The 22,877-nt window shown below is 49.5% G+C and overlaps 1 protein-coding gene across 1 annotated transcript; it reads left to right on the top strand.

Moving 5' to 3' along the window:
• Positions 1-795: 795 nt before the first annotated feature.
• DEF6 (DEF6 guanine nucleotide exchange factor) lies at positions 796-21,933 on the top strand (the record flags this gene model as incomplete). Its single annotated transcript, XM_084259284.1, has 11 exons — positions 796-891; positions 12,397-12,537; positions 13,168-13,365; positions 15,273-15,509; positions 15,597-15,743; positions 17,965-18,073; positions 18,281-18,579; positions 19,561-19,727; positions 19,837-20,035; positions 21,461-21,551; positions 21,707-21,933. 11 exons carry the CDS (start codon positions 796-798, stop codon positions 21,931-21,933), a joined length of 1,911 nt encoding a protein of 636 aa, XP_084115410.1.
• Between the last annotated feature and the right edge of the window lie 944 nt (positions 21,934-22,877).

The raw sequence follows: 22,877 nt of genomic DNA, 5'->3' as shown, positions 1-22,877 counted from the left end.
TGCCTAGGTGTGCAGGTTCCTGACTCCCAGCCTCTTGCGCCCGGCACTTTTGAAGCGGGGCCCCACCATGAGACTTACCGCCACGTGCGTCACAGTCTCAGTCTTCAGGGCCAATGGGCCCCACAGTGGGCAGTGCTCTGAGTTTAAGAGCCAAAGCCCAGAAGACGGGGAGGCAATAAGTCACGTGCTAAGTCCGCCTGACCTGGAGAGGTGCCTGGCCCAGTTCCTCTTCCAGCTTTGTGTTGTTGCTTTTGTTTTCTTCCACTTGGGAGGCCCCCCCCCCACCCCGCCACCACAGTAATGCTGAAAGAAACGCTTTATCTGTGCCTACTCTGTGCTTTACATCCACCCTCAGACATTCTTACGACTCTCTTGACGAGGTAGGTATTTTTCCTGCTTTACCAATGAGGAAACTGTACAAGGAGGTTAAGTGCTTATCCAAGGCTTACCTGGTAGTTGAGACTGGATCGCCAGCCCAAAGTCAGGAGGGGCTTTCTTTTTGCCTCAGCAAGCTGCTGCTGGGAACCCACGAGGCTCTAGAAAGCTCTGGGATAAAATAGATTTCTTTATAAAGAGGCTCGGGATTTCCTGGGCTTAGTCCCCAGCAAGGAAGTCAGCTGCTGAGTGCTGCAAGAGCAACAGGCGGGTTCCTGCCTGCACGGGGAGTCTGAGAACAGGCAGGTGGAGCTCTCGCTCCGCGCCATGGCCCCTCTGCGGTCTCTGCAGCCGTTTGCATTTCCTGAAACCGGATCTTTGTGTCAGAGCCGCCCCCAAGGCCGGGCTGGCGCCTCAGCCATGGCCCTTCGCAAGGAGCTGCTTAAGTCCATCTGGTACGCTTTCACTGCACTGGACGTGGAGAAGAGCGGCAAGGTCTCTAAGTCCCAGCTCAAGGTGAGGGGCAACCGGGGCTCGGGAAGCCAGGAGGTAGCATTTCTTCAGCCTCTGCCACCTGGAAGCCAGTTGTAAACCCTGTGCTACTCCTGGGGCACCTAGCCATCCGGAGGCCCAGACCTGGGGTAGAGGCCAGTACTGGGTTACTGAGGCACCATGGCCTGGTGGATGCCACTGTCCATTATCCAGATGGCCCAGTGAGGTATGTGCAGATTTGCTGCCTAGAGCCCTGCCCCCCAACTGTCGGAAGGGTGGTGGGGCATCATGGAGCTCGGAGGGCCATGGGCCAAGCTACTTCCCAGACTGTGTGATGAGCACACGTCTCTCCAGAATCAAGCTTGGGCATGCACCCTACTCCTTCCTGCCTCTTCCTCCTGGCTTTGAAAAGACAGTTAGCTAGTACTTGTCAATCTCTTCCTCCAGAGCTAAGAGAGCAGCTTAAAGGGCCTCTCCCAGTACCAAACCTGGCAGGCTTGTGTCGTCGCTCACCATCTTCTGGCAGAACAGTTTCTCTAAGCCATTCTCTAAGCACTGCCTCACAGGGCAGGGGCAAGGACTGAAGTCCCCATTAGAATGCTTTCAGCTCACCATCCCCAGCCCCTACATAGCAGGTTAGGAAGCATACCTGCGACCTTGGTTCGGGAAAGGTTGGAATCCGAGCCTGAAGAATTGTGATTGCCCTAAAGTTCATTACTTGGCCCTAGATAATTCCTGAAAGGCCAAAAAGTTTTTTCCCTCCCTTCCTCTAGTCCTGGGTTGGTGTTGCCTTCTCCACCCTGGGCCATTGGAACCAGGGGACACTGGGAGAAAGGAGCAGTGTAGGTCTCGGCTTTCTGGGACATGCCTTAGGGATTTCATTAGTTCATTCTACAAATATTTATTCAGGATGAAACTGTAAATGTCCTCTAGAACAAAAAAAAAAAAAAAAAAGGCGAAACTAAAGATGGCACATGAGATAATTTGAAGAGTGGGAATAAGGGTTGAGGGAGTCAGGAATGGCTGTCCAGAGGGAATGAAGGAAAAGAAAAACACCAGCCTCCTTTTTGGTCCCCCTCCTAACTTCCCACATAGTCAGTTGAACTGACTATGTGCCTAGAATGGGACTAAGACCCATAATGGTATCTCCCTGGAGCCCCAACAAAAGAGGGGTACAGACCCAAAACTCTCAATGACCAGGGTAGAAGGTACCTAGAAACCAGAGAAATGAATGGGTCAGGATAAGCATTATGCCCAAACCGCTCCCCTACCCAACCTCCAACTTTGCCAGACACAATGAACTTGGATGTCCCAAACTGGTCCTGTCCCTTAGCCAGGAAGGACCACCTTTGATCACCTGGGGGAGCCTTCCAACCGGCAGGTTCTTCCTTACATTCTACTTAAATCTAGTTGGGTCTTCAGTATAGAGAAAAGAAAATAATCCAAATCCACCCCTGCAGAAACTCCATGCCCCATATTCACCTCCCACTCTGTCCCTTTGTATCCCTTTGTATGGAGTAATTCCAACCTCCATACTTAGTTGCCTCCAAGACACCATATTTCAAGACACCTTATTATCTACAGCCCTTGTGATCTCTCCAGGCTGTCTCTGCATCTCACGTATGGAGGATACAGCCCTTAGGTGGTTCCCCCTTTTAGGTGCCATCAGTAGTAAGGCTTTTTAGCTGGAGCCTTTAAGTGGACCAGTGCCTAATCCCCACGCACACAAGTAGGGTATTTACAGGGACAATTCCATGGGGAGCTTGCATACTTGAACTGTCTGCTGTTTTTGTACAATATTACAGCTCAAATCAAGCCCATGACAGCAGCCTCTCTGGTCACACAGGATCAATGGTACTTTTCTCCACAGCTCAACAAAAAACTTGTCCACTCTGGGAATCTGAGCTAGCAGTGGGAGTCTTGGACCTGGTGGTGGGTGAGGAGAGAAATGGCAAGGGCCCTTTGTCATAGAAGAGAAGGACAAGGAAGGCAATTCTCCCCCAAGCCCACAGGGGTAGATAGTGGAATGGGAGGAAGTAGTGATAGTGTTGGGGGTGGGGATGCCGGAAAGGCAAAGGAGTAATAGAGAAGTGGTCAGAAGGCAGAGGAAGAAGCAGATGAGAGATAAACCAGCAGAGTCCATCCCTTCCCTGAAAAGACTTAGGGAGAAGGGAAAAGATCTTAGGGTTAGCCTGTCCTCACTAAAACTATCCTTGGCCTGAGGGTCCTTGGTTGGGACCAGGCAAAGGACCAGTCCCAGGGTCTCCCCGGTGGCACAGCAGTTGAGCGCTGGGCTGCAAAGCTGCCTGCAGCCTCTGCAGCGCCTCCGGTTCTATCCCCGGCCACCGGGCGAGGGTCCCACATGGCGCGCAGACCTCTCCTGCCGCCCGCTGCTCCCCTCAGCAGTGTACTTCGGTCCTTCTGCCTGCTCTGCTCTCCGCTCTGGCTCTGGTGAATTCTCTCACCCTCCCGCGCTTATGACTGTACCCCAGTGCTTGTTTAAATAAATAAATAAAAATCTTAAAAAAAAAAAAGAGATCAGTCCCAGCACAGAGGGCAGACAGAACAAACTACGTCAGTGACAATCACTGCTCCACTGATGTGTTGGCTGTCTGGGCAAGCCCACGGTGAGACCAGACGGAGGAGGAAGAACAGCAGGTCCTCAGAGAAATAGCACAAGGAGTCAGGATTGTTTTCTCTGGAGCAGAGACTTGGGGGAGAAATCGTGTACATGAATTCATGTAGTAAATACAGTGGCCATTGTCCAGTTGGACAGAGAACAGTAAAAATAGACTGATAGGAATGACACTTCTGTCCAGGATGGATTTAGGTTGAACACAAATTTTTCAGGAGTTGAGGGCTATGAGTTTTTGTAGGGTCTTCAGAACCACCTTCTCTAGAGAATTTTAGGAGAGAAGAGGCCCCCTAACTGGGCCACAGGGAGGAAGGCCTTTGGGAATCAAGGGTTTTCTAAGGGCCACACCTCTTCCTGAGTGAGCAGCATTGGTTTCAGGTCTCCTGGGGCATCTGCTGAGAAACTGGCCAGTCACTCCCTGACTGCCATACCTGGGGTGAGAGGACTGGATTCGGGATGTGGATGGAGCTGTGTCTCAGGCGTGATGAGGAGCTCAGGAAGCAGCCAGGCTACCGCTTCCCCTTGACTGCCAAGAACAGGAAGGCGGCAGGAAGGGCAAACATGGGCCTTCCCTACTTTTCCATGTCAAATCTCTCAGCTCTTGAGCCTCCAATTGGCAGTCATGAGGCCCAGATTTTTTTATTATTATTATTATTATTATTATTATTATTAAAGATTTCTTTATGCATGCAAGAGCTGGGGTGCGGGCAGTGGGGGCGGGGGCGGTGAGAGGATTCACCAGAGACAGAGTGGGGAGCAGAACAGGCAGATCTACTGAAATACACTGCTGAGGAGAGTAGCAGGCGAGACAGGAGAAGTCTCTGCACCATGTGGGTAGCTCCCTGGAAAGCTCATGATGTAGTGGCTGCAGATAGCTTCATAGTGCTGACACTTAACTCCTGTGCCACCAGGGAGTCCCCGAGGCCCAGGTTTCTTGCCCACCAAGAGACTCTGAGCTTCATGCTCTGCCTACGCTGCGGAGGTACAGATGTCTCCTTGGTAGAGGACAACTCAAGTCCAGGAATGTGTTGGCTAGGGTCGTCAGCTTTGCCCTGACCCTACCTGCCATTCTCCTTGAGTGAGAATGGTGGGGAGGGGAGGAGGATTTAGTGATGTACAGAGCACTTGACTCAGAGCCACATAGGCTTACACCTACACTTCTCCTAGCTGGCTGATTTCGGGCAAGTTAACTTGCCCAGTTACTTGAAGCTCCAGTCACTCATCTGGAAAGTCAGGATTGAACTGGGTATCACCAAGCTATTCAATTAGCCCACAAAAATAAATTTTAATGAAGTATGTTAAGTAAAAGAAATTGATCCTCAGGCTCTCCTTCCGCTTTTATGAGCCATTGTCTTTCTCCTGATGCACACCTCCAACCCCTCCGGCTCTTTTTTCTAATATCCAAAAGGGCAAGTTTCTTTTTTTTTTTTTAAATTAATTTATTTATTTATACCAGCACTGGGTACAGTCAGAAGCGTGGGAGGGTGAGAGAATTCACCAGAGCCAGAGCGGGGAGCAGAGCAGGCAGAAGGACCGAAGTACACTGCTGAGGGGAGCAGCGGGCGGCAGGAGAGGTCTGTGCGCCATGTGGACCCTCGCCCCTGGTGGCCGGGGATCAAACCGGCTGCAAAGGCTGTGGGCAGCCTTGCAGCCCAGCGCTCAACCACTGCGCCACCCGGGGAGGCCCAAGTTTCTTATTTTTAAAAAACAAGGAAAATAAAAGAGGCTTGCACAGCACAAGTGGGCAGAAAGCGCTCCCCCTGAAAGGGATGGGTTTGTGAAGAGATGCTAGCGGTGACACAGGCAGACAGGAGAGCTTCTTCTGATTCCTTCTTGCTCTAGCAGGCACACAACTAATCCAGAAATTCCCACCTTTTTATTTTTTTAAGATTTATTTTTTTAATTTATGCATACAAGAACTGGGGAGTAGGTAGGCCAGAGGTGTGGGGCCGAGAGGATTCACCAGAGACAGGATGGGGAGCAGAACAGGTAGATCTACTGAGATAAACTGCTGAGGGGAGCAGCAGGCGGGACAAGAAAGTTCTGCTGCGCCATGTGGGTTAGTTCCCTGGCAGCCCCCAAGGATCAAACCCAAACTCGAATTGGAACTCTGCTGCAGTGGCTGGTGATAGCTTGATAGCTCTGAGACTTTAACCCTTGCACCACCAGGGAGGCCCAAATTCCCACCTTTTTAAATTCCAGAAGTTCCTCCCTCTTGATAGTAGTTACGCTTTAGTACCTACTGATTGAGAAAATATATTCAGCAACTCTTTAAAAGATCTGTATATTTTTAAAAAATCACTTAGCACCTAGCTACATATAAAGGCTAAAGGCCATCTAGGAGAGAAAAAAAGATTATTCATTCTCTCTGCTGTCATTGCTTGGTGTTTTATGGATTCCCAAATCTTATGTATCTGCATCTATACCTGAAGACTGGGAAATGCCAGCCTTGGGCCTGGCACCCACCCTTATTCCCCACACTTGAGTTTTTGAGGGGGCCCCACATCCTCAGAGGAGAACCACTCCCCACATGCCTCCAGAGGAAACAGTGAATAAATGAAGCCTCTCAAAGGTCAATGACTGCCACCCCAGAGGTCAGGATTTGCCGAGGTGGGTGGGGGGAGACTGTAGGAGTCCTCTCTGAGGGAGCCTGAATGGCAGCTTGTGAAAACTGCAAACACCTGGACTCCACCCCTGGAAACTCTGAGTCAGTGTTGGGGCGGGCCTCAGCATATTTCAGCTCCCTCAGCTCCCTAGATGATTGTGATGCTCAGCCAGAGCCAGTATAGCACAGAGATCAGACCTTGGATGAGACACTTCACCTCTCTGAGTCTTGATTTCCTCTTGTGTAAACCAAGGATAATGAGAGACCCTGCCTCCAGTGCTGAGGACTGATTGAAATCAGAAGGTGAGCGCCTGCGCATTCTGGCCTCCGCCCTTGTCATTTCCTTTCCAACAGGGCCTTCTGGTTACACCCTCTCCCCAACCCTAGCCCACACCCGCACCCAGGCACAGGAAGCTTGGCAGGCTGAGGTCTGCTCAGTTTTCTGGGGAGAGGCCCTGAGCGCTGAGTGTCTGGAGACAAATTCCTCCTGTCCTCACACCTGATGGCTCCTGGGCCTCTCCGTTGCGGGCCCCTGAGATCCAATGGCAAAAGGTACAGGTGAGGAAGGTCTTAGAGGTAGGACTTGGAGGAGAGAGTGGGTGAATGAACCAAAGAACAGTTAAAAAAACGCCGCGGTGTGTATGTGCAGGTTCTGTCCTAGGGTAGAAGGGGGTCCCGAATCTCCTGTTATAGGATGTGAAAACAGGCCCGTTGAAGTTAATTTGCTTAGAGAGATTCAATCCATGTCTCTCAAGACTTGTATTTTTTCTAATTTTGATGGACTTTCCCCATGAAGTATCTCAGTTCATTCAGCAGTTATTTGTTGAGTGTTCATTATGCGCCAGACCCAGTGATACAGCGGTGAATAAAACAGACAGAAATCCCCTTGGTGGTACTGATAATCTAGCCAGAGAACACAATGGTAAATAAACTAAGTAAAAATGTATCATGATGGAAGTTGATACATGACTTGAAGGAAACTAGGCATAGGGTCTATGGGGACTAAAGGGTTTGGGGCTAGAGATTTCAATAAGGTTGTTAGACAAGCCTTCCCTGAGAGGATGTCTAAGAAAAGACTAAGGAAGAAAGGACGTGAAACTTGCCACCACCTGGGGGAAGAATGTTCCCGGCTGTAGGAATAGCAAGTGCAAAGGCCCTGGGGCGAGAGTGTATTTTTCATATGAGATTTGAGTCAGTCAAAAACATTCATTTAGTGGGGGACATTGTGCTGAGCTCTGGAGTAAGGGTTGAAATTAGAGACCTTGTCCTCAAGGAATATAGAACACAGAGAGCAAAAGAGTTATTACAGAGCAACTTAATAATGGGGTACATTAATAACAGTGGTTGATGGCACCCTTTGTTTTTTACCTGGGTAGTTTTAAAATTTTGTCATAAAAACAATATATGCTCCTGGTTAAAAAAAATCAGACTGCAGAAGTGCATAATGCTAAAGAAGATGAAATTTATTACAAAAGTAGAGCACGCTACTGGTTTAAGCAATTCAAAGACATATAATGTTTTAAAAAAGATGAAAGTTTCTCTCCTCCCTAGTGAGGGGTGATGGAGTGATAGCTGTTAGTTTGCTGAGTCTCAGAGATTTTTTTTCTCTGTACAAATAAACATATCAGTTTGAAGCATATGTTCTGACGTTTGATCACTTGGACTTACTGAAATAGTTGTCTGGTATGGTTCAACCTAACCTTTACACACGTTTATTTTACAAACATTTCTTTCTATATCTTGCTTATTTCACCTGCTAGTATATCATACTTTAGTGTCTGTTCATACAAATAAAGTAATAAAAACAGCTCACAACTTTTGTTAAGCCATGTACAATGCACCAGGTGCTATATTAAACTCATTTCTTTTTTTTTTTAAGATTTATTTATTTATGCATACAAGAGCTGGGTTACTGGCCAGAGGTGCAGAGGGTGAGAGGATCCACTAGAGACAGAGTGGGGAACAGAACAGGCAGATTGACCGAAGTATATGGCTGAGGGGAATGGGCGAGTCAGGAGAGGTCTGCTGCACCATGTGGGTTGCTCCCTGGCCGGCGGGGGATCGAACTTGTACTGCAGAAGTTGCAGGCAGCTTCATAGGTTGCGTCTTAACCCCTTGTGCCACCAGGGAGGCCCTAAAATCTTCATTTCTAAAAAACTGTGTGGAGCACATTGTTATCCTCATGGAGGAGAAAACTAAGGTCTTGGAGAAGTTAAATTACTTGCCCATGAGCACACACGTGGCAGAAATATAATCTATTCATGCATGCTTAGGTCCACAACATGTGTAAGTCCCCCACTGAAGAAGCCTCAGGCTATCTGTAAGTCTTCATATCACAAAAATGCTTCGGTGAACGTTCTTGTGTGTGTGGCTTTGAGCATCTGTAGATTGGTAGATTACCAATGATGGGGCAAAGGCCATGCCCAAATTTAAGTTTGATGGATTCTAGTCCCCTAGCTCAAAAAGATGACCAATTCATACTCACCGGTATTGTATTCAAGTCCCCATGTCTCTATAGTCTCTCTTTTTTTTTTAATACTTTTTTTTATAGAGGCATGTTTTTATTTATTTATTTGTTTGTTTGTTCATTTATACAAGCACTGGGTACAGTCAGAAGCACGGGAGGGTGAGAGAATTCACCAGAGCCAGAGCAGGGAGCAGAGCAGGCAGAAGGACCGAAGTACACTGCTGAGGGGAGCAGCGGGCGGTAGGAGAGGTCTGCGCGCCATGTGGGACCCTCCTTCGGAGGCCGGGGAGCAGCCGGGGATCGAACCGGCACCGCAGAGGCCGCGGGCAGCTTCGCAACCCAGTGTTCAACCGCTGTGCCACCGGGGAGGCCCTCTATAGTCTCTTTAGTGCTCAATATTATTAGTCTTTCCATCTTTGTCAATTTGTTAGGTTAAAAAAAAAAATCACTCTCTGGGCCTCCCTGGTGGTGCAAGGGGTTAAGATGCAACCTATGAAGTTGTCTGCAGCCACTACAGCACAAGTTTCATCCCCGGCCAGGGAGCTAACCCACATGGTGTAGCAGACCTCTCCTGTCTTGCCTACTGCTTCCCTCAGCAGTGTATTTCAGTCAGTCTGCCTGTTCTGCTCCCCATTCTGTCTCTGGTGAATCTTCTCATCCCCCGCACCTCTGGCCTATACTCCAGTTCTTTTAAGCATAAATAAATAAATCTTTTTTTAAAAATCACTTTCTGTACAGGACAGGAGCTATCACTTGTTCTATGCTGACCTGAGTTCAACATGCCATGTGTATTATCTCACTCCAATCCCTGTTTTACTGACAATGAAACAGACTCAGAGGATAAAGGGGTTTATCCAAGACCCCACCACTGGGTAGTGAAGCTTCCCTGCCTTCCATGTCCCTTCCCCTCACTGAAGTGTATCCATTAGGCTGGGGTCATGCAGGAAGCTTAATAAAGTACTGTAAAGACTCGAAGAGGTAGCACATGGAAGTATGTAAAACCCTTAGAATAATACCTATCGTATCGCTTCAGAAGTGGCTTTTTGGCATTAGTATTCTGTCATCATCCTGGATTTCAAGTGTGAGACACTGAGTCAGCGGTACCTCTTAGAGGGGGTTAGTAACCTATGGTTACAAATGTATTTGATATTTTCTGGATATAAGTTATAGAAACCAAACTCAGAATTGCCTAGGGGAGATGTTATTTATTGGCTCATATAAACAAAACCCCAAGCATAATTTGGCTGTCAGCATGCCTGGATCCAGGTCCTCCAGTGATGACTCTATCCCTCAACTCTGCCTTTCTCACCGATGGCTTTATTGTTAAGCAGGCATTTCCTGCAAATGGACAAAAATGCCAACTGCATCTGTCCTCTAAAGCTTAACAATCCCAAAACAAGAGTATACCTCTTTTTTTTTTTTCCCTAGAGAAAGCAGAAATCCTAGGACTATTTCTTTTTGGTCCATATTTGGTCATGTGTCCATGCTTGAACCAATCACCACAACTGTGATGGACCCAACCTGCATCCAGGTGGGATAGGAGTACAACTACCACCACCACAGGTATTGAGAGTGTGGGAGAGAGGTACTTCTCAAAGGAAACTCAAACTCCTTATGAAAATAAGGAAGAAACTTCTGTCCTTTGAAGAACAGAAAATGACAGAACCAAAGATGACATGTGAGATAATTTGAAGAGTGTGGCAATGAGGCCCCCAGAAGGAAGTAAGAAAAGAGAAACACTGACCCCCTTGATGGACACCCCCAACTTCTCACTTTACCAAGCTGAACCTGAGACCCAGGAGAACATTAGGGACAAGTCTCAATCCTTTCTCCCCCTCCCCACCTGGATGCAGGTTGGGCCCGTCACAGTCGTGGTGATTGGTTCAAGCATGGACACGTGACCAAACATGGGCCAAAAAGAAATAGTCCTAGGATTTCTGCTTTCTCTAGGGAAAAAAAAAAAAAGAGGTATACTCTTTTTTTTTTTTAACTTTTTTTAATTAATTTTTTTAATAAATTTCCTTTTTTTTAAAGATTTATTTATTCATTTACACAAACACTAGGTACAGTCAGAAGCACGGGAGGGTGACAGGATTCACCAGAGACAGAGCAGGGAGCAGAACAGGTAGACTGATGAAGTACACTGCTGAGGGGAGCAGTGGGCGTGGCAGAAGAGGTCTGCGCACCATGTGGGACCCTCCCCTGCGGCGGCCAGGGATCAAACCGGTGCTGCAGAGACTGCGGGCAGCTTCGCAGCCCAGCACTCAACCACTGCGCCATGAGGGGAGGCCCAAAAGGTATACTCTTGTTGTGGGATTGTTAAGCTTTAGAGGATAGATGCAGTTGGCATGCACACACACCGGGTCCTGCCTCAGCAACTAATTCCAAGTCAACTGCTGGTAGCAAAATATCCCTTAAATAAAGCATTTACAGACCGCCTTTGGTGTGCATAAGAGGACGTAGGTGCTGTGAGACTTAGAGATGAACCTTGTCACCCAAGTCCAGGTCAGAATTACTAAGTCAATATTCTAATGAGGATGCATCCTTCAGGGCCATGCACACTTGGTTCCAACCTCAGCGCTGCCATTTTCTCTTAATGACTCCAAGTCTGTACATTCATGTGAAAACAGGAATGGTAGTGTCTGTGTATCATGGTTGTTGTGGAGATGAGACGTGGGTCATATAAAGCACCGCACATGGTGGCTGGCCCAAGCTGATAGAGCCACGGTTTCTTAATCACTCATGCCGCCTGGGATACATACGATAACAGAATTACTAAAAGGCAGTTTTATATTTTCCTGATTTCTGTATTCAAACGTTAACCTCTTTGTGCTAATGTCGTGGGTTTGATAACCAATCCATTTCTCCTCCACACTGTCATGGCTGCCATCCCTTCTAGACCTTGTCCTACCTATCCAACCAATCATTTTTTTTTAAGATTTATTTATTTATGCATACAAGAACCGGGGTACAGGCCAGATGTGTGGAGAGTGAGAGGATTCACCAGAGACAGAGTGGGGAACAGAACAGGCAGACAGACTGAAATACACTGCTGAGGGGAGCAGCGGGAGAGACAGAAAAGGTCCGCTGCGCCATATGGGCTGCTCCCTGGCCAGCCGGGGGATCAAACTTGCGCTGCAGAGGCTGCAGACTGCTTCATAGCACGGTGTTCAATCCCCTGCGCTACCAGGGAGGCCCCCAACCGATCATTTTTGATGACCCTTTAAGCCCTCTCCAGCTCCCTTCCATCTTTTCAGAGGGATGAAGTCCCACAGAGCAGACATACCCGGGTGCTAGGAACACTGCAACCCGAACACGGTGTTCGATGCAATTGATCACAATTCGGGGTTTCTGACCCAGGGTGGCAGTCTGCCTCCCTGCAACAGCCCAGCCTCACAGGAGGCACTTGGGCTTGGGATCTGCGGAGTTGGATTTGAATTCCAGGCTCTTGCTCACTGTGCATCCTTGGTCCTTGGGCAAGTTGTCCTTGCCTGCAGAAAATGGACACCCACACCTAATGAGTGGCTATGGACATGGCTCTTTGGGCCTAACTCCCAGCGCTGTGTGACCTCAGGTGAGTCACTTAACATCTCACAGTCTCAGGAGTTTTCCCTTCTGTAAAATGGGGATATTAACAGTTGTTGGGGGCATTAAATGCTTAGTTCAGTGCTTGGTGCATAGTAACTGTATAAATTTTAATTATATTTGAACAGAATAGTGTGTGCAGAGGACTTAGCCAGGAGGGGTTGGTGATAAGCAGGGAGGTGGGTGCAGTCTTTGGCCCAATTTTGGTTGGGACACAGCACCACCACTCCGCCTCAGGTGCTGTCCCACAACCTGTACACCGTCTTGCACATCCCCCACGACCCCGTGGCATTGGAGGAGCACTTCCGAGATGATGACGATGGCCCTGTCTCCAGCCAGGGATACATGCCCTACCTCAACAAGTACATCCTGGATAAGGTGGGCCCAACTTGCAGGGGGTCATCTCTCACCTCTCCCCACTGCCTTGCCTGCCCAGCACCTCAATACATTGCTACTCTAACTCTGTCCCCCTATAAACTCCTGCTTCTGTCCCTTCTGTTTGCCCCTCTTATCCCATGTCCATCCTTCGTAATCCAGCTACTTGTTACCTTCCTTGCTACCCTTAACTTACCTTCAATTTTCTTTTTCTTTATGCTGGCCGCTGCCTTTCCCATAATCTTCACCCTACCCCTGCTTAGGCACACCCCCAATGTCCAGCCTGTAACCTTTACACAAGTTTCTCCAGCTGCCTTCTCCCAGTTCTTCTCAGATTATTTTTGACTACTGTCTGCTCCTTCCTGGGCTTCCCCATCTTTCTCCTCTGGGCTGAGGGACGAGAATTTCTTTGTTGATAGACACTTGGGTGGGTGTGGATTTTTTTTTGGGGGGGGGGTACAGCGTGGTTGGAACCAACTGGTAATCAAGTTGGGGATTCCTTAAGTTAGAGCCTGTCTCGGAGGGGTTGTGGGGAGGGAGGAGAGAGCAGGGTAGTATATGACCCCAAGAAAGCAGCTGGAGCCTAGGGTGGTGGTAGGGTATGGACGGGGCAGCCATCTTGCTGACTTTCAGGCCTGGTGGCAGGTGGAGGAGGGGGCTTTTGTTAAGGAGAATTTTGATGAGCTGTGCTGGACCCTGACCGCCAAGAAGAACTACCGGGCAGATAGCAACGGGAACAGCATGCTCTCCAATCAGGATGCCTTCCGGCTCTGGTGCCTCTTCAACTTCCTGTCTGAAGACAAGTACCCTCTGATCATGGTTCCCGATGAGGTGAGAGTGATGGCAGCTCCAGGGAGTGAGTCACATGGGGACAGGCATCAGCCAGACCATGAAGGCCAAATTGACTCTATACTTTCCCACATCCCCTTTTTGTCTCACCATATCTCTTCACACCCAGCTGTCTCCAGATGCCTAGATCTGCCCGTATTCGAATAGTTGTGCCTTCTTCTAGGAGAACTACACTTGTATTTCCATCAGGGTTCCGTTGTTAGTCCTCACCATAGAAAAATGATGTGCCAATTATGTTTACACAGAGATGGGAATGACTGATCTATTACTAGGCATTTTTTTAAGATGTCTCTTCATTTACTTATATCTTCTTTAATTTCTTTCAGCAGCTCTTTTTTTTTTTAAAAAAATATTTATTTATTTATGCACACAAGATCTGGGGTACAGGCCAGAGATGCGGGGGGTGAGAGGATTCACCAGAGACAGAGTGGGGAACAGAACAGGCAGACTGACTGAAATACACTGCTGAGGGGAGCAGCGGGTGAGACAGGAGTGGTCTGCTGCACCATGTGGGTAGCCCCCTGGCTGGCCAGGAATTGAACTTGTGCTGCAGAGGCTGCGGATCACTTCATAGTGCGGTGCTTAACCCCTTGCACCACCAGGGCAGCCCTATTACTAGGCATTTTTAAATGAAACTTTTAAGATCACATGGCAAGATTTTCGGCACTGTGGCAATCTGCAAAGGGTGCCAGACAAGGAGAAGGGAGACCTTCCTGGCCCATCTCTCCAGTTAGTCCTAGTGGGCAACCAAGTCTGGCCCTGGTTCTAGATTTCCTCTTCCTGCCTTTAGGATAGGGAAGAGCCTGGGCAGACTCCACCCAGGGACCCAGAGAGGTCAGCCTGGGAGTGGAAGTTAGAATCTAGATCTTTAGCGGAAGCCAGGGTGACTGCCCACTTTTCCAGCTGACCTATAGTCTTCCTCAATTCTCCTGTCCATTCTATTTTCTCCTGACCCTTTAGTCCTCTTGGCAGCCTTGAAGATGTCAGGGTACATAGGGCCCACAGGGAAGGGGGCCTCTGTACAAGGGCCTGATGTGTATAATTACACTCAGATTTGTGTCCTTGCTTCTCTTTGTGGGAAGAGAGAAGCCACCTAAATGCTAAATTGTTGTGCCCCCCTACCCCAAGCTGAGACCCAACTCTAGAAGTAGTTTTCCAAAAAGTTGCTGGGCAGGAGAGGGGCATGTGTCCACAGACAGCTCCCTGTCTATCACAGTTAGGTGGCCTCTCAGAAGGCTGCTTGCTCTGTGATTAACACACAGTGAGAACAGACTGCAGCAGGATATACCCCAACCACCACTTCCTGTCCCTTGGTAACAGACTTCCTGTACCTGCTCAGTCCCCGCCCCCAATGCCCTCGCCCTCCCCTAAAGGAAAGATCCCCAGACTTAGGGAATGGGGCTTGGAATAAGAACTCAAATGGAATTCAAGAGATCTGAATCAAGCTCAGACTGCTGCTCATTTACTGTGTGACTTAGAACGAGTCACTTAGAACGAGTCACTTCTCCCTTCAGGCCTTGGTTGTGTTACCTGCAGAAGTAAGTGTATCGGATGAGCTGGTCCTTGCATGTCCTCTGACATTTTCTATGACTGGTCTCTGCCTGGCCCCAGCCCTTAGTTACCACCTTCACTCTGCCCTTAATTTAAGAGAGGAAAAGGAGCAAGACTGCAGGATGGGAAGAGAGAATGGAGGCCTCAGTTGGGGTTGAAGTTCCCAGAACCCTCTCCAGAATCTATACCTTGGTCTCTAGCAGCATTTAGTCCCAACCCCCTACCCACATCCCCCTGTCCCTGGTCACCAGGCCCAGAGCTGGGAACCAGGTGAGAGTGCCCCCTGGTGGTGGCTCTGGCAACACTGCAGCACTCGCTCACTTCCTTCTCCCTTCTAGGTGGAATACCTGCTGAAGAAGGTGCTCAGCAGCATGGGCTTGGAGGTGGGCTTGGGGGAGATGGAGGAGCTGCTGGCCCAGGAGGCCCAGAAAGCCCAGACGACTGGGGGCCTCAGTGTCTGGCAGTTCCTGGAGCTCTTCAACTCGGGCCGCTGTTTGCGAGGCGTGGGGCGAGATACCCTCAGCATGGCCATCCACGAGGTCTACCAGGAGCTCATTCAGGATGTCCTGAAGCAGGTCAGGCCAGGTTGGGAACTAGGGGAGGACTCCAAGGAGGAGTAAAGAAGTGACTGGTGAAGCCTCTGACTTTGCTTTGACTGGCAGGGCTACCTGTGGAAGCGAGCGCACCTGAGGAGGAACTGGACAGAACGCTGGTTCCAGTTGCAGCCCACCTGCCTCTGCTACTTTGGGAGTGAAGAGTGCAAGGAGAAAAGGGGTACTATCCCGCTGGATTCGCAGTGCTGCGTGGAGGTGAGGGGGGCAGGCGAAGCTGGAGGATGACTCAGGGCCCAGAGTGTCCCCAGTGTGTTGTGAAGGCAATGAGGTGTCAAAAAAGAGGGCAAATGGAAAAAAAAAGGCACAGTGGCACGAATTTCTGCTTAGATGAGTATAACACAAATATAGTTGGGCGCCTGAGGGCCATTGCCATCCATGTCAGCACTTTAAAAAAAAAAAAAACTGGAACTCCAAATCAAAGCCACTGGTGGATAATGTGGATTTTGCAAAAGATTCAAGAGGTGATGACTTACTTAGGTCTCTTACTATGCAGCAAAACTTTTTTAAAAAATTCCCTTTAAAGGTCTTTCTCCTTCACCTAAATTCCATTCTCTTTAGCAACTATAGCTTCCTATTCTTTCTCTATACCTCTCTTCTCTCCCCGTTCTGCTCCCTGTTCTCCTTGGGCTCTATCCATTATTTTAGAGGCTTAAAATAATTTTTTAAATTATAGTAATAAATATAAATGACATGAAATTTGTCATTTTAATCATAAAATTCAGTAGCAGTTAGTATTATTCACAATGCTGCATGACCATCACTATTAACTACGTCCCAAACTTTCAACACTCCAAACAGAAACAGTGCCTATGAAGCTCTAACTCCTTACTCCCTCTCTGCCCCCTACCTCCCAGCTGTAACTTCTCATCTGCTTTGTGTCTAAGAATTTCCCTAGTCGAGGAACCTCATCTAAATAGAGTCATATAATAATTGCCCTTCTGTGCCTGGCTTCTTTCACTTAGCATAGTATTTTCAAAGTTGATCTGTGTTGTAGAATGGCTCAGAACTTCATTCCTTTCTATGGCTAAATAATATCCTGATGTGTAGTCTGCCATATTTTGTTTATCCATTCATTTGTTAATGAACATTTGAGTTGTTTCTACGTTTTTGCTACTATGAGTAATGCTGCTGTGAACACCCATGTCAAGTTTCATATGCATACGTACATTTTAATTTATCTTGGGTACATAACTACCCAAGCAGAGTTCCTGGATCATTGGTAATTCTGTTTAACATCTTGAGAAACAGCCAAACTGGTTTTCCTGAGTGGCTGCACCATCTTAGATTCTCAACAGCAGAATGTGAGGATTCCAATTTCTCCATGTTCTCTCCAACACTTGATGTGACATTTAAAAATTATTATTGTAGCCATCCTAGGCTCTGTCCGTTTTTTAAAAGATTTATTTTATTTATTTATGCATACAAGAGCTGAGGTTTAGGACAGAGGTGCTGGGAGTGGGGGGGGGGCGGTATAGGATTCACCAGAGACAGAGTGGGATGCAGAACAGGCAGATATACTGAAATACACTGCTGAGGGGAGCAGAGGGGGAGACAGGAGAGGTCTGCTGTGCCATGTGGGTAGCTCCCTGGCCAGGGATTGAATGTATGCTGCAGTGGCTGTGGATAGCTTCATAGTGCTGAGACTTAACCCCTTGCACCACCAGGAGGCCCCCCATTTTTGTTATATAAGGAAAATGGTGTCACTGTGAAAAGAGCACAGCTCTAGGCAGACCTCCAGCTCCACCAGTACCAAATGGTATGAATTGTACAACTTGATGGACTTCTTAGAGTCTCAGTTTCTCTGCAAAGTGGAGCTAATAAAGCCTGCCTAACTAGGTTGTTTGGGAGGAGTGAACAAAACGATGCACATAAAACATACAGACTCTAAAACATAAGACGCTTGATACACGATAGCTATTATTTTCTACTAGAAGGTAAGCTTAGGGAAGGCAGGGATGACTTGGTAGTCACGCTCTTTATGCCGAGTGCCTAGAATAACGTGTGACACTCAGCAGACACTTCAAAAATATCCATGGAATGAATGAATAAAGAATTTCTCAACAGGCAGGAGTATGTGACAACGAGTAAACTGGATAGCGAGGACCCTGTCACTAGAGATTTTCAAGCATGACCCACATAGACACCTGGTGGCAGCTCTGGGCTAGGCCCCCGTGGAGAGACACTGAGATGAAAATGGCCCCGTCCCACCTCAAAGAGCAAAGCTCTAAGCTCCCTCCTACACAAGCGCTCCCACAGCGAACATCTGGGCCACGCAGGCTCCTGGCAGAGTGGAGGGGTGGCCAGGGGAGACGGTCAGCCAGGAGTGAGGTAGGGACTTGAGCTGGGGCACCCCAGGACACGTGCTGCCCTGACCCCAGTAAGGCCACCCTGACTGGGGCCGCCTGCCCTCTGCCAGGTACTGCCTGACCGAGAGGGGAAGCGCTGTATGTTCTGTGTGAAGACCGCCACCCGCACCTACGAAATGAGCGCCTCTGACACGCGCCAGCGCCAGGAGTGGACGGCAGGTGAGTGCTGCCAGCGCCTGGGTCCGCCTGGGCCTCAGCGGCCTCATCCGTGTAAAAAGGTGCAGATGACACTACCCAGCGCGAAGCTGGGAGGCAGGACCCTTGCAACTATGAAGGCCCTTTGCGGGCGGTGGGCCGTCTCCAGACCCCTCCTGGGCCCTCCGCATCCGCCCCAGCCCCCTGCTGATCCTCTCCCACGGCCTCCAGCCATCCAGACGGCCATCCGGCTGCAGGCCGAGGGGAAGACGTCGCTGCACAAGGATCTGAAGCAGAAGCGGCGCGAGCAGCGGGAGCAGCGGGAGCGGCGCCGGGCAGCCAAGGAGGACGAGCTGGTGCGGCTGCAGCAGCTGCAGGAAGAGAAGGAGCGGAAGCTGCAGGAGCTGGAGCTGCTGCAGGAGGCGCAGCGGCAGGCCGAGCGCCTGCTGCAGGAGGAGGAGGAGCGGCGCCGCAGCCAACACCGCGAGCTGCAGCAGGCGCTCGAGGGCCAGTTGCGCGAGGCCGAGCAGGTGGGACTGAGCAGCGCGGGGTGCAAGGGGAATCGGGGGAGCAGAGGATGTTCCAGTCGAGCCCGGGGCGAGGCCAGATGAGGAAGCCTGTGCAGGCGGGGCTTGGGACGGCCGGGTCTGGTAAATCGTAGCTCTTGGACTTGAGAAATGGGTACCGGACAGAGCCTGTGCCAGGCTCGGGACCTGTGGGAGGGGGAAGGGGCGGGGATGCGAGAACGTGACCGGCTGGGGCAGGAGGGGAGGGACGGTGTGGGGCGGGGCCTGGGCCGAGGAGTTTGGTTCGCTGTAGGGTGGCGTTTGGTTCGCGGGCCTTGACTGGAGGCGGAGCTTGGGTGGCAGGAGCTGCTAATGACTGTGTGTTTGGGGGTAAATTTGGGCCAAGGCTGGACTAGGTCGGACTAGACCTGATCTGAGTTTACAGCAAAACCAGTTTTGGGAATGCAGAACAAACGGCATGCAGAGGCAATTAAATCTAGGATTGAAGAGGTCTAAATCTGGGGTCAGAGACACTAGATTCAACCCCAGCTCTGCCTCTGAAGAGCAAGTTTCTCAGCCTCTCTGTACCTCAATTACCTATCAGTGACATGTTGATACTAACAGAACTTTATTAATGGAAGTATAGTGAGGCTCAAATGAGACATTTTCATTTGTTACAACAGTTATTACAGTCACCCCTTCCTAATGCTAACCTTCATAAAAATATATTTTATTATATGTACTAATAATTATTAAATCTTGTGCTAGGAAGAAGGTGACTTGAGCCCCATCCTGCCATGTCGCGTCTTCATTTACTGAGCATTATCTGAACTAGTCAGGCTCTCAGAAAGGGATCAGGTCGGGAAACCTGGACATGAAGGAACTCCCCAGACCCTCACTTGGAGAGGCTGGCTGAGGCAGCCTAGCAGAGGCCTGGAGAAGGGCAGCAAACCTACTGCCTCCTTCCCCTGTGCCCTGTTGACCTGGCTCTGTGTGCCTGCACAGGCCCGGGCGTCCATGCAGGCTGAAATGGAGCTGAAGAAGGAGGAAGCGGCCAGGCAGCGGCAGCGCATCCAGGAGCTGGAGGAAATGCAGCAGCGGCTTCAGGAGGCCCTGCAACTGGAGGTGAAGGCGCGGCGAGACGAAGAGTCTGTGCGCCTAGCCCAGACCAGGTAGGCCTGAGGGAACCCTTAGGGGTCTCCTCCTTGACTTGCCCACCACCCCACTTGCTGAGCACCCTCAAGGGCCTTGGCACTGGCTGACATAGCACACACCCTGCAGACTGCTGGAGGAGGAGGAGGAGAAGCTGAAGCAGTTGCTGCTGCTGAAGGAGGAACAGGAGCGATACATAGAGAGGGCGCAGCAGGAGAAGCAGGAGCTGCAGCAAGAGATGGCAGTTCAGAGCCGCTCCCTGCAGCAAGCCCAGCAGCAACTGGAGGAGGTGCGGCAGAACCGGCAGAGGGCTGATGAAGATGTGGAGGTGAGGCCTGGGATGGGATGGGATGGGATGGAGTCTGCGGGGCCAGCACCTTCAAGTACAGGCTCTGGAGCCTTCGCTAAAACCCTGAGTCCATCATTTCTGGCCGTGTGCCCACCGGCAAATTGCTTAAACTATTCTTTCCAGCCCCTACCTTGCTATTCCTGGACTTTGACCTCATCAGAGCCTGAATCTCTCAGAAAAGGCATTTTTTTGTTTTATTTTTATTTTTATTTTTAAAAAGATTTATTTATTTATTTATTTATTTATTTATTTATTTATTTATTTATTTATTTATACATGCACTGGGTACAGTCAGAAGCGCGGGAGGGTGAGAGAATTCACCAGAGCCAGAGCGGGGAGCAGAGCAGGCAGAAGGGCCGAAGTACACTGCTGAGGGGAGCAGCGGGCGGCAGGAGGGGTCTGTGCGCCATGTGGGACCCTCCTCCAGTGGCCGGGGAGCAGCCGGGGATCGAACCAGCGCTGTAGAGCTGCGGGGCAGCTTTGCAGCCCAGGGCTCAACTGCTGTGCCTCCGGGGAGGCCCTGTTTTGTTTTTGTTTTTGTTTTTTTAATTTTTGATGTTTTGTTTCTATCAGTTGTGATTATTTTGTTTTGCATTATTGGCTTACTTGGTCATTGTAAAAAATTGGAACACAGAAATATACAACAGAAAGAAAGCAAATCTCTCTGACTCACCCACCCCACAACCACCACTAATGACTACTTGAGCACTGGAGAAGAGGGTTTTGTATTAGGTCCTGGAGAAGTAGCACGATGCAGTAATTTAGAGCTCAGTGTGTGTCCCTGAACAAGTTGCTTGTCCTCTTTCAAACCTGTTTGTTGTTAACTTCTGCTTTGCAGGCTAAGTAAGATAACAAACATACTTAGCACATCTTAGCTGCTTAATAAATGGAAACTATAATTGTTATTAGTTTTTAAAGATTTATTTTTTATTTATTTATGCATACAAGAACTGGGGTGTAGGCCAGAGATACGGGGGTGAGAGGATTCACTGGAGACAGAGTGAGGAATAGAACAGGCAGACTGACTGAAATACACTGCTGAGGGGAGCAGCGGGTGAGACAGGAGGTCTGCCATGCCATGTGGGAAGCTCCCTGGCTGGGGATCGTACTCAAGCTACAATGGCTGAGAAGAGCTTGATAGTGCTGAGACTTTAACCCCTGAGCCACCAGGGAGGCCCTGGAAACTATAATTATTCTTGACCCTTTGGGAGCCCATAAGCCCCCTGAACTTAGATGCCAGCTCTATTCATATGATAACTTTATAAACATACATACGTACATGGGTTTTTCTGGAAAGATGGCCTGTGTCAGATTCTAAGGGGCCTGTGAATCTGAAAAGGTCTTGGATGGTGCTTCTGACCTCCACCCCCCCCCCCACCCACCACCCACCCGCTGCCCCTACAGGCTGCCCAGAGGAAGTTGCGCCAGGCTAGCACCAACGTGAAACACTGGAATGTCCAGATGAACCGGCTCATGCATCCAATTGAACCTGGAGGTGAGATAGGGTGGACCCTGGAGCTCTCCCTGGTGTGGGGAGGGAGGAAGGAGATCCAGATCTCCAGAGCCAGCAGAGCACTAAGGTCAGGAGTTCTCCTCTCCCCAAGGGCTGAGCAACCTATCCCCTTTGTATGCCTGCCTTTTCTCTGCCAGACAAGCGTCCCGTCTGCAGCAGCAGCTCCTTCACTGGCTTCCAGCCCCCTTCACTTGTCCGCCGTGACTCCTCCCTAAAGCGCCTAACCCGCTGGGGATCCCAGGGAAACAGAACCCCCTCACCCAGCAGCAATGAGCAGCAGAAGTCCCTCAACGGTGAGGAGGAGGCTCCCATCCCATCTGCCACCCCTCAGGAAGATAACCTGGACCCAGCACCAGAAGATTAGTCTCTGCTAACCTCTTTTCTCCTCGACCTCGTGCCCACAAGGACCTGGCCACAGCTGGCCTGTGGGAGACCCTGGCACCAGCAGAAGAAAGAACTGGGGTTCTGGCACCAGGGGCCTAGGCCTTCCAACCATGATGCATGAAATAGTCCATCATGGAATCTGGCTCACTTTTACACCAGCCCCAAGCCCCAGATCACTGAGACAATCTGGGATGCTGATCCTTGAGACCCTGTGCCTTAATCCCCAAGGACCTTCTGCCTTGTGTTGGCAGAGAGAATAAACAAGCAAGCCAGGAACCACCTTGCCTCCAGACAGCCACCAAGTTGTGGAGGCACATTTCCAAATAAAAACTGCTCTTGGAATGAATTGCTGATCAGGTCTGCTGTCCGTCTCTCCTGCTACTTCCTCCCTCCTTCCCTTAAGTCCAGTTAAGGGTCTAAGAAGTGAGATATAGGACAGTGGCCAGGAAAGTAGCCACTTACTAACTGGGTGATTTAGTCAAGTTTCTCTACTTCTCTGTGCTTCAGTTATAAACACAGATAACAATAGTGTCTACATTATAGGGTTGGGAGGATTAAGTGGTTGGCATGTGACAAGCAACGTTCGTATCATGCAACGGTGCTTATTGCGTGTCTCTTCTATGCCCTGCAATTTCATAGGTGATTTCATTATCATGGCAGCCCTGAGAGGTAGATATTGTTATTCTCATTTTACATATGGAGAAATTGAGGTTCAGAGAGGTTAGGTTACTTGCCCAACCTCTTGCCCAACTTGCTTCTCTTCACATATGATCTGACTCCTTGACCTTGTTACCTGAAACAGATCTGGGAATCTGGGATGATTTGCTTCCTCCTCTCACTCCCCCTACCCCCATAAAACCCATCATCAAATCCAATAGATTCTCTCTATCTCCATACTCTCTTATCTATCCCCCCTTCTTCATC

Source organism: Talpa europaea, assembly GCF_964194135.1.
Source record: "Talpa europaea genome assembly, chromosome: 2".
NCBI lineage: Eukaryota > Metazoa > Chordata > Mammalia > Eulipotyphla > Talpidae > Talpa > Talpa europaea.
The sequence above is the reverse complement of the archived record's forward strand: the minus strand, read 5'-3'. Positions and strand labels throughout refer to the sequence as shown.